Source organism: Halichoerus grypus, chromosome 5 (genome assembly GCF_964656455.1).
Source record: "Halichoerus grypus chromosome 5, mHalGry1.hap1.1, whole genome shotgun sequence".
In the NCBI taxonomy this organism is placed as follows: domain Eukaryota; kingdom Metazoa; phylum Chordata; class Mammalia; order Carnivora; family Phocidae; genus Halichoerus; species Halichoerus grypus.
In genome coordinates, this window is record NC_135716.1 from 33,001,458 (window position 1) to 33,014,073 (window position 12,616).

Genomic DNA, 12,616 nt, shown 5'->3' on the forward strand with positions numbered 1-12,616 from the left:
TTTATAGATGAAGAAACTCTTCTAGATCATTTCCATCAGTACACAAACATACTGTTATTCTTCCACCTTAAAAAAAAAAAAACAACTTCTACCTTAAAAAAATCCACTTAAAAAAAAAAATCCCTTTCCTAACGCCACTTCCTTCTCCAGCTCCCACCCCATTTCTCTACTCAATGCTCCTTGAGAGAGTTTACTCTACAGGCTGTCTTCAATTTCTTTTTTCTTGTTCTCCCTTGAAACTCTATTCAGTTTTTCCTTGCTCCCTTGCTTGCTTGATTTTTCTCCATTCTACCCAAATTTCTCTGACCAAGGTTACCCGAGGGCCACATGGGAAACGCAACTGCTCATACTCAGCACTTGTCTGATTTAACACATTAGCATCAGCTGACACAATTGAGCCCTCCCTCTTCCTTGAAACACTTTGTCCACTTTGCTTCCCAGACCCTCTGGTTCCCTGATTTTCTCCTCTTTGGACACTCTACCTCAGTCTCCGTCACTGGTTCTACCACTAAATATTGGGTATTGGGTATTTGGATCCTTTGACTTCTTATTTTTTCTGCATGCCCCAAACTCCTTGGTAATCTCATGCAGTTTCACAGTTTTAAATGACATCTTTGTTGATTTGGCCTAGTTTGCCATCTCCAGCTTGGACCACAGACCTGTATTCGATCTGCTTTGTCTACATGTCTGCTTGGATGTCTAATAGGCAACTGATACCCATTTTGTCCCAAACTGACTCCCAACCTCGAAACAAATAAAAAGCCAAAGTCTGTTCCTCTCAGGGGATTCTCATCTTAAATGGCAACTTCATTCTTTCAATTGTCCAGCCTTGGGGTGGCCTTTCCTCTTTGTTACAGACTGAACCCTGTCCCCCCACCAATGCATATGTTGAAGCCTTAACCCCCAGTATGACTGTACATGGAGATAGGGCCTTCAAAGAGGTAATTATGGTCAAATGAGGTCAGAGGGTGGGACCCTAATCTAATGTGACCAGGATCCTTATAAGAAGAACAAGAGACATCAGGGGTATGCATGCACAGAAGAAATACCATGTGAGCACACACTGAGGAGGAGGCCATCTGCAAGCCAAGGAGAGAGGCCTCAGGAGAAACCAAACCTGATAACACCTTGATCTTGGACTTCTAGCTTCCAGAACTATGAGAAAATAAATTTCTGTTGTTTAAGCTACCCAATCTTCAGTATTTTGTTAGGGCAGCCCTAGCAAATGAATACACCCCCTTTCTCTCATTACTCATATCAGATGTATCAAGAAATCTTATCAGCTCTACTGTCAAATGCATCCAGAATCTGACCTGGCTAATGCTACCACCGTGGTCCGAGCCTTTATCTTCTATCTGCGGTATTACTGAACAGCCCTCTGAATGATCCCGCGGTGGCCAAATTTACTTTCCACCCCCACAGCAATCAGAATGTCCTGTTAAAATTCAAGTCAGGTAATATCAGGACTCTGCTCAAACCCTCCATTGGTTTCTCGCCCCTCTCAGAGGAAAAGCAAAGTCCTCACAATGCTATTATAAAGATGATACGAGCTGTCCACCCCTGCCCCCCATCTTAATTCCTACTCTTGCCCTTCTCTCACAGTGCTGCCCTCCCCAGTGCTGATGCCAGGCAAACTGCTGCCTCCAGGTCTCAGCACAGCTTCAGCCTGGAATGTTCTTCCCTCGAATGTCCACATTCTTAAAATCTTTACCCAAATACATCTTTTTCCCTGTCTACCCTACATGAAACCCACACTTACCCTCTCTCATCTCTCTCCCTTTCTTTCTTTTTCTCTTTAGCACTTATGGGACCTAATCTACTATTTTATGAATTTTCCTTATATATACATATTATCAACTTTTCTTATTTATTGTCCATCTTATCTATTAGACTGTAAGTTTGGTGAGGGTAGGGTTTTTTGGTTTTTTGTTTCTATTTTGTTCACTGATATATCTCCAGCCCCTAGAACCATGCCTGGAATACTGTAAGCACTTAATAAATACTTGTCAAGCAAAATCAGTTAATTAAAATGACACCGAGAAAAGTTAAATAATTTGCCCAAGTTTCTACAGTACTGAAAAACAGATGAGAACTTAAGTCTATGTGATTTTAAAGCCCATGGTCTTAACCACTAACTGATTTTGGTCCCTTTGTACGACTTATATCCCCAACTCAGCACAGTGCCTAGAACACTGGAAGGTGTGGAAATACTTGTTGAATGAATTTACGAGTATTCAACCCATTTTTCCCATAAAATACAAACATCTGGGGTGCCGGGGGCACAGTTGGGACATTTTTGTATCCCTAACAGTATCTAACATAGCACTTTGCAATGCTGAAAGCTCAGTGCACATTCATTTTTCAATTGCTTCCATCTCTTTTAAGACTTCCTTGATTAACATCAAATCCGTTTCTTCCCCCAACCTAAATCCCCAAATATACAGTTAATCCAAGTATTTTAATTAGTATTCCATATAACCTTATTGATAAATGTATGGAAACCATGTACATCTTCTGTATTTATATACTCATGCTAGACAAATCATAATCATAATCAATACTCTGCCTCATGTCTTGCAACATGTATGTTGTCCAAACATCTGATGCTTCCATGCTGATGACAGAGTGAGGTCAGTAAACCCCACTTTCCTCTATTAACCTCCTTTATGCACCCATCTATGGATCTGTGGTTGCTGATTATTGTCAGTTTGTTGGTGACAGGGCTACACAATCTTGACAAATGCTTTAAAAATATCCTAGCTACAGCTGATTCAAGAAAAACCTACATGCTAACTACATGAAGGAAAGGCTCACCAACTTAGTTTGTGGCATTCCATCTATCTGAACTGCCTGTTACTTCATGGAACGAAGTATGAGTCAAGTATTCTACAATTTTTGGTAGTAACTCTTAAGAGCAAAGATTATGGAAATTAGCATTGTTCACGTGGTGTGGCATGAGTGCTTATTCTTTCTGTGTTTCTATATGTTATTTCAAGCCAGGGCAAACTTTTATGTGCATGTATTGTGACGGTCACATTTTAGCGTCTTGCTATTAAAGCAAAACACTTTATCCCCAAACCTATTTCCCTTGATATAAAAAGCCAGATATGCCACATTTCTCGGTGGTAGGCGAGCAAAAGTTCTCTTCACAGCAAATCAGCCAGTGGAAATGAAAATGGCGCCCTCAAGAGTGTGAGTTAGCTTCCGGGAAAGCACAAAGAGAGAGGAGATGGTCCCGGCAAGGCACAGAAGAGACACATCATGGCTGGCCTCACTCACTTTCCTTCTGAGCTGTAGCTGTTCATGCTGCCGTCAGTAGATTCTCGGCTCGCCTGGCGAGTCATCCAGTTCCTCATTTCCACAGCCAGGCCCGTTTCCGTGCTTCTCTGGACAGTGCTCCGTAGCTTTTTACCTCCTGCTTCTGCACAGACAGAAAACAAGAGGCATGAGAGCTTTTATCATCACCATCTGGTAATGAAAAGTACTCAGCCAACGTGGTGAAGGTCCTCAGATGGAAAGAACTGCATAAAGACAGAGTGCTCTTATTAAGGAGACACAGAGAAAAGGTATTTCAAACAATGTCTTGTTGAGTGGGATGAAAATATTTTTTAAAAATCTTCAAGAAGCACAAAATACCATTGTTTTATTTCCATTTAAAGCAGTGTTCAAGTTGGTTACAAAAGGAATAAAAAGGTTCAACCTAAGGAAAACAAAATAAGCTTTGTTTCGTTGTAATATTTAAATACAATGTTAATTTATGCCCATCTTTTTCTTTTTCCTTTCTTTTGATCATATTTAAATGATTAGGCCCTGACTTTATTTCCAAAGAATGGGTGATGAGTAAACCTCAATTCTAGCCTTAACTCTCACACAAAAACCTGATTCTGTAAGGTGATCGATATTAGAAGGCAAAGAAAGCCATACAAGGGAGATAACCTGTCTGATATAGTTTCACATCTGTTGGTAACTTTCAGAGAGACTCTCAAAGGGAATGCAAAAACCCAGCAATGCCATGTGAAAAGAGCTTTCTAATTTGGGATCATGGGTAGTCATATTCAATAGCTTGAATATGAGATTTACTTACAGAAGCCAATGAGAAGACCAAACAGGAAACTGAGTCAGAGACCACAGATGTGACAGAGTGTAAGAAATGCAAGTGATTTGGAGAGGTCAGGGAGGAAGGAGCTTGACAGAGGGAGGGGAGTGGGATTGTAGCTGGGCTTGAGAAATGGGCCCAATGGGACCTAAGAGGCAAGAAGGAAGTGTTTTGGGCCAAGGGAAGGGCCTGGACAAAGACATGAAGGCAGGAAAAACCATGTGCAGTTGAGGGATGATGCAAATAACCAGATGAAGAGTAATGGTGGGGGAGTGTCAGACAAGAACCTGGGCCCAGAACACAAAGGGCCTTGCGTGTCGGAATGTGGAGTGGAGACCGCAAAAGCTGGAGCAACAGGTGACAGTCCAAACTATTTGTCTTAATTTACTTCTTGTCAGCCCTAAATATGTATCTACGTCGGCCATGCATACCATTAGCTTTTTGGGATACGGTAAGCTCTTTTAATGCCTGGTATTAATAATTTCATTTTAGATCAATAAACATTTGCTGATATTGACCTTGACTTCTTGAAATTCCTCCTGCCACACCTTGTATAATATTTGCTCACCATTTTGAAACACTGCTTTAAATTTCATCTATTCTCTACTTCCAATCTCAATGTACATCAAAATGCTCTAAAAAGTTTCTATCAAATATAAGTTATGACTGATCGACAGCTCAGTTCCATAATCTAAGGCTGATATTTTAGAAAATTGATAGGAAACATGTTGTACTGATATGAACTATAAGAGAATCTAAATTATCCCTTATGGATGAGGGAAGGCCCTTCTTTACAGAGAAATATTAGTTATATTTAATATATGTTTAATACATTTAATAAGTGTAAAAGGAATGATAAAAATTTAAAATGACTTATTTGCAACCTTCAGTGGAATAAATGATTCAGATAAGGCACATCATAGATGTTAACAGCATTAGATGAAAGGATAGTCACATGAGCCCAAAAAAAAAAAAAAAAAAATCATTCCACAATTTAGTTCTACTTGTTAAAGGTAAACATGGACTTTAACTCTGGGAGACCAACCAACCATCACCATCTTTGTGTGTGTGTGTGTGTGTGTGTGTGTGTGTGTGTGTGTGTGTGTGTGTGTTTTATTTTTTTTTATTTTGTTTTATTCAGCACTGTATCTTGGAGATCCTTCTAGACAGCTAATCACCATCTTAATCAAGTGATCAAACTTAGAAGCACTAATAGTGGGGACACCATACGTACCTCCTGATAGAAAATAAACAGTGCCACCTATCAAGTTAGTCCAGACAGAAATATACAAACTGTTTCTAATTGGGTCTTTGGAACCAACTTCTAGTTTTCTACAACACAGAGGACAGAGTAAAAGATAAATGACACAATAAAAAAAAAAAAATCAGACAAACCCAGAACATGGGGTTTTGTTCAAGAGAATTGGCTTAGTCTCTTTAAAAAGTTAATATCATGAAAACAAACAAATAAACTAACAAGGTAGGGGAATTGGTTCAGACTTTAAAATATCACAGAGATGTAACCATTAAATGCTATGAGTTGGCTTTCTTTTTGGGAAAAAAACAAAACAAAACAAGAAACTCTAAAAGCAAAACACTCTAAAAGCAATTTTAGGACAAATAAGGAAAATTTGAACATGGGCTGGATATTAGGATAAGAACATTGTTAATTTTCCTAAGTAGATAATGACATGTACTATAAAAAATTTCCTTATCATTAGAGATACATGCTGAAGTACTTAGACCTGAAGTGTTACGTTGTCTGCAACTTACTTTCAAATAGTAGAGCAGAAAATACACATACACCCCAAAAAGAGAAAATGTTTTTAGAAAAAGAATGGGGATGAAGAAGAGACCACTGGTACACAGAAATTTAATATTCATGATTATTTGATGGTGATCTCCAAATGGCCACATCCAAAAGTCATACAGTTCTGTGCAGGTGCGCACCGGAATCATGGAAGGTGCCAGGCTGTCGTGCAGGAGCCCGGCCAAGGGCTAGGTCCTGGCCTGTCTATGCGGCTGTACTGTTCTCTTCCCATGAAGAATGCCCGTGTGGAAAATCACCTCCAAGTGAGCCGTACCCCTGCGGGGAGCTGGAAAATGTGGAATGAGGATATAAACAGGAGATACAGGACTTTCAAAGGAAACGAGATTCCTAAGTTGTCGGGACATAGAACCTTCTCATTTCACATCTGACTCCGCCGCAGCAAGAGCGATGTGAAAACCTGTTATTACAGGGTGATGAGAACCAGCTACCATTTGTCAAAGAATAACAATACAAGGGACGTGTCATCCTTGCGTTTACAGACCGCTTTCTACCCGCATTCTCTTCAGAACTCCAACAATCCCCATTTTACAGACACAGAGTCCACGGGCCCTGGCAGCTTACACAGTTAGTGACACAACTGAAGTTCATACACAGTTCCCCGACTCCAGATTCTCCGCTATTCGCTGACTTGGTGTCAGAATACAGCCAACGGGTAGCCCGTGCGGTGAGCTCTGTAACTGCACATGAAGGCCCCATGAGCAGCGGCGGGCCGGGGAAAGAGCAGAGCACAGGGGAGGGCTCCGGCCCTGGTGTCAGACTGTTTCTCTTTGAATCCCCACTTAACCATAAGCAAGCTGGGTGACACTGAACCAGTTACTTAGCCCCTCTGTGACTCAGTTTTCTCAAACTGTGAAATGGCAAAGACAGTAATGCCTACCTCATAGGATTTTTGTGAGGATAAGAAAAATAATATATTTAAGGTGCTTAGGATAGTGCCTTGTACATAGAAAATCTTTAATTAATGGTACTGTCATTACTGTTATTACCAGGTAGGGAATCAGCAAACATATATTCCAGGCCAATCTCTACCACTGACCAGCTGACTCTGTGGCCCTCTCTGAGTCCTATCCTGAGTCTCTGGCTCCTCATGTATGAAAAAAGCAGGGAGTGGGGGGGTTAGGGGTGGTGGTGACAGATGCTCTCTGCTGTCTTTTAGCTATAAAGTCTACGAGTCTGTGTCATTACTGTATGAACAAGATCATGATTAGTGGCAGACACAGAGGAGATAAAGCTACTCATCGTCATCTGATGGGATCGAGAATTGTAAGCAACATGCTGCATGTTTATAATAGGTCTTTATGGCTTTTAATGTACTTCTTTCTAATGCACCACATACACTTATTTGGAAAGTAAATGTATTTTTCAGTACTACAAATCCTTTGCATGACATTCACAATAAAAGTAATTTCATCTAGGGCGCCTGGGTGGCTCAGATGGTTAAGCGTCTGCCTTCGGCTCAGGTCATGATCCCAGGGTCATGGGATCGAGCCCCACGTCGGGCTCCTGGCTCAGCGAGGAGCCTGCTTCTCCTCCCTCTGCCTCTCTCCCTGCTCAGGCTCTCTCTCCTCTCTCTCTCTCTCTGTATCTCTGTGTCTCAGATGAATAAATAAAAAATCTTAAAAAAAAAAAAAAGTAATTTCATCTAAATATAATCGACCATGGTGATTCACATTTAATGCTCCAAATGCTTTGTCATGTCACCCAACCTAAACACTGAACCTGGAGAACAGTGGATGTGGGTGTCTACATAAGGTAAGTGTAGCAGGCAGAATTCTAAGATGGCCCCATGATTATGTATTTACCAGGCAAAAGGAATTTGGTAGATGTAATTAAGGTGACTAATCAGTTGGGGCGCCTGGGTGGCTCAGTTGGTTAAGCGGTTGCCTTCAGCTCAGGTCATGATCCTGGGGTCCTGGGATCAAGCCCCACATCCGGCTCCCTGCTCGGCGGAGAGCCTGCTTCTCCCTCTCCCTCTGCCTGCCACTCTGCCTACTTGTGCTCTCTCTCTGTCAAATAAATAAATAAAATCTTTAACAACAACAAAAAAAGGTTACTAATCAGTTGACTTACAGATAGGGAGATTATCTGAGTAGGCCTGACATACCCACATGAGCCTTTTAAAAGCAGAGTGCTTTCTCTGGCTAATTCTAGAAGAGTCACTGAGGGAGATCTGAAACCCATGAGAGATTCAGTGTAACTTTGCTGGTTGAAGATGGAGGGGACCACATGGAAAGGACCTGCAAGCAGCTTCTAGCTTCTGAGAGAGATGCCTGGCTGAGAGGCAGCAAGAATACAGGGGCCTCAGGCCTACAACTGCAAAGAACTGGAATCTGCCAATAACTTGAATGTCCCTGGAAGCAGTTTTCCCCCAGAGCCTCCAGACAAGAACTCAGCCCAGCCAGCAACTGGTTTCAGCCCTATGATACCCTCAGCAGAAAACCCAGCCATGCCATACCATCCCAGACATGTGGCTTACAGAACTACGAACTAATGAGTGTTTTACACTGCTAAATTTGTGAAAATTGTTAAGCAGCAATAGAGAATTTTTTAGATACATGTTCTTTTAAATGGCAAGATCCATAAAAATAACCTATTGGGACCATAGGAGTAGCCCAACTGAAATTTTTCTTAAGGACTTAATAGCCATGATTTAAAAATTTATATTTTTAAAAAGGTATAAATATATATACTACATACATATACATAAACATGTAAAATATATGTGCCTGTGTGAGTATACACAGATGTTTAAAAATACTGAGGTAGCAATCTATAGAACCAAGGCCCAGATTATGTTGTTGTAGAGCCCTTAAAACCACTCTGGTGTTAGGTATTTTAAACCATAGTGTATTTGGAGAAGGCGCCTGCAGGTAAAAATCAAGTTCTTGAATTGCCAAACATCACAGGCAGAAAGCAGAACGCAGGAGGTGTCCATGTTATTCTGCTCTGCTTAGTCTGATGACTCATTTCCTCGGCACCCTCTGTATTCAGTGAAAGCCACTTGATTAAATAAACAACCATAAACAACCGGTCAGTTTCCCCTAATAATCTGAAAACCCTTTGAGTGACTTGACAACAACAATGAAGAGGTCCTCTCTGCTACCGATCTGGAAACTTTCATAAGTCCCAAGATGAAGCTCAAAATGAAATGCCAAACTTAATGTTACATGGTGACTTCTTTCCAAATCTTGTGTCCACAGAACCCATTCCTGCTTGCTCTCACTTGGACGGTCTCATCCCCTTTTTGAAGGCAGACTTACTGATGAGTCAGGATTTTCTGGACATTAATGTGGGAAATTATTTATGGAAACAGGTTGAAGACAGGTTGGTAGATTCTGAAAACTGTCTTTAATTTGTAGTTTTGGCCACAGTTTATGTGCTTTGAGTTACTAAGGCACTGATTTTGCATTTTATTAAAAATTACCATTTTCCAGAGTGAGTATAATTTAGAGAAGCCATTTGCATTACATTGAAAGAATTTAAAAATGCATTAAAAATGAGAATTTCTAAAATTACCGATTCATAGAATTTCAGAAGCTACCTCAGGGATCCAACGTGCTTTTATGGTTTACATACTCCCTTCATGTAGCAATGAGAAAGTTGAGGTCCAGAGTGGCTAGCTCCCCTTTAGGAGAAGACTTTCAAATTGAACTTTATTCCACCTAACCCCTCTAATTCCTCAAACTTTCAAGTGTAAGAAATGCTTTCAGCCCTTTGTCTCACCTCAATGGTGGCCACTGTGGACATAACTTCCCATCTGTGGATTATGTATGAAGACATGAAGGAGGGTGATTTATACTCCTCAATAGCGGGATACTCACGAGTAGATGGCTGTAACTGCATATAAAAGCTTGTGTACTTATGTTTGTCAGGGCTTCTTACTATAATAAATAATACTTACTATATACTTATTATAATAAATATAATTCAAACCCCTAAAAGTCTAAACAAAATAGGGGCAAGTACCTGATAATTTCTTCTGAGTTAAACCAGGATCTGCATTAACAATTACAATAAAATAAAAATTAATAGAAATTAGCAGTTGATTTCTAAAATTGTTTCAGAGCTTAACACAAATCCATTTGTTCCAACAGCTTTGTCAAAACTATTATGAAAGGTACGTAGTTAATAGCTACAATACAGTGAACTATAAACAGAAGTCACAATCATGATAGACATTGGGTCTGTTTGAATATATTCACCTGTCCCCCCACCTCTGAAGTTAGGTGTGGTGATGTGACTTGCTCCGCCAATGAAATGTGGGCAAACCTGGCCCCTGTAACTTCCGGGAAGAAGCTTCAACAGTTGAAGTGTGAGTCACCATGCCCCCATCCTTTAATGTGGAAGCATTTACCAACAGGCACCTCCACCAGCCTGGGTCCCTGAGGACAGCCACAAGTGTGACTCTCAATGGACTTGCAGAAGGAGTGAAACAAGAATTCTTTGAGTTAAGCCACCAATAATTTTGAATCCTTTGTTATTACAGCATAACCTAACCTATTCTGGCTGATCCACACAGAATTGCTGGAAGACACTATTCGTTTCTCTTGTAACTAAGGGGTTCTAAATTTTTGTAACTTTTTCCTTTTTTCAACATCATTTATATAATGACCACTTTGAATACAGTTCTCTGAATAAAAACTCTGCATTTGTTATTTTATTGTATAACTGCTTTCATTGGTTTTGTCATATTAGTATGCTTAAAGAAATTTTAAGAATTAGTAATGCTTAAAGAATTTTAATTGTTCTTAAACTTCAGATTCATGTTTTAAAAATATTAAAATAACTTCTAATAAACTTTTAGTTTTAGAAGAGGTTTAGATTTACAGGAAAATTGTTATGATAGTACAGAAAATTCCAGCATACTCCACACCTTATTTTCCCTATTATTAATATCTTACATGGCTATGGTAAATTTGTCACAGTTAATGAACTAATATTGATATATGACTATTAACTAAAGCCTATGCTTTATTTAGATTTCCTTGGTTTTTAATCTGATTTTTTTTTTCTGATCCATGATGTCACATTACATTTTGTCATCATCATATCTCCTTAGACTTCTCCTGGAGAGAGATTTTTAATGTCTTTAAGTCCTGACATTCTTTTACATTTATAACTCCTTTTAGTCTGCTCTTTGTATGTGAAGTTAATATGCAGTATATTTCATCATAGTATAAATATACCCATTAATGAAACCACTTATTTTTATTAAAAAACAATATATAAGTTGAAAATATTCATCAATAGAAAAATAGAAAATATGCCATGTCATAAGTAAGTAATACTGAATGTATGAAAATAAACTATGAATACTAAATTAATTTATACCATATGGTATAATGTAAAAGGACAGAGTTAATATACATACTTTAAAAGTTCATTAAAATAAGCTCAATTACGTTTCAGAAACAGGATATTCACATGGTACCAAAGTATTACCTCAGAGATTACTTAGTAATTATAAAGGGAAAGATACATCCCCTCCATACAGGGAAACTGGTAGTCATCTCTAAACCAAGTGATCAAACTTTGCATGCCCAAGAATGAGAAAACGTGATATTGTGGCTACTGATGAATGTATGAAGTTTACATCACCTGTGACATTTAAACTGAAATTAACCATGTCTCTAGACCTAATGTTCAGTTTACAGGAAACACAGGAAATAGAGAAAACAATCAGACAAATCCAGGTTGTTAGATATCCTGTAAGACAACTTTGTCTGGATTCTTTAAAAGTAAATATCATGAAAAAAAAAAAGGTGAAAGTACTATTTTAGATTACACATAACAACCAAATACAATGAATGAGACTTAACTAGATCCTGGATTGAGGAAAAAATACAACAAAATTTTAGCTATAAGAAACAATTTTGGGATAGTTTAAAAATTGAATATGGAGGAAATATTAGATGATAGACACTTTTTGTTAATTTTATTGTTTATGTAGTTTTTTTTTAATTAGGAGATGCATGCTGCAACTTATCTCAGTCTCAAATGTTCAGCAAAAATACATACTGTGTTTGTGTGTGAGAGAGAGAAAAAGAGAGAAGCAGGGGAGAGACAGGAAAGACAAAGTCAACTAAAAATTGGTCAATCTATATAGTGGATGTTCACTGTCCTACTTTTTTTTGATATGTTTAAAATATTTCACAATAAAACTTGGGAAAAATTCAATTACTAAGTTTAAAACAAAGGAAGGAAAGAAAGAGCTCTTGTGTCTTGACTTACTACTATGTGGAGGTGCTTTGGATATTAAATCTACCTGCCTCTAGTCCTCATAACAGTGTTGTACGGTGGTTATTATTACTACGACTTTCTATTTGAGGAAATTGCTTGAGTTGCACGGCTAGCAAGTGATATAGGTGAAACTTGAACTGGGAAACCCTAGCAATGTCAAAGCCAATGCTTATTTCTCAAACAGGCTGGCTTCCATCTTTAGTATTTTGGACACTAATTTCTGATTCCAGAGTAATCAGTGACTTGAAACCTCATCTCATGTTCTCACTGCTTGTCCAAATAAACTTAAATTGTTTTGTGAACACTGTTAAGATTTAGATCATTCATGCTTTCTTGTTTTATCATGAATGGAAAAATGTTAATTTTATTACTAAATTCTGACTTCAAGAATGTGATGGCGAAAGAGAAAGAGCAAGAGCCTCTTAACTATAGAGAACAAACTGATGGTT

General features: G+C 38.8%; 1 protein-coding gene across 48 annotated transcripts in view; it reads right to left on the reverse strand.

Moving 5' to 3' along the window:
• RIMS2 (regulating synaptic membrane exocytosis 2) overlaps positions 1–12,616 on the reverse strand; it is a 583,728-nt gene that overhangs the window by 5,837 nt on the left and 565,275 nt on the right. For all 48 annotated transcript variants that reach the window (XM_078072141.1, XM_078072147.1, XM_078072143.1 and 45 more), the window contains one exon: positions 3,280–3,421. In XM_078072141.1, the coding sequence (XP_077928267.1) occupies positions 3,280–3,421 (142 nt within the window). The remainder of the gene's footprint in view (positions 1–3,279; positions 3,422–12,616) is intronic.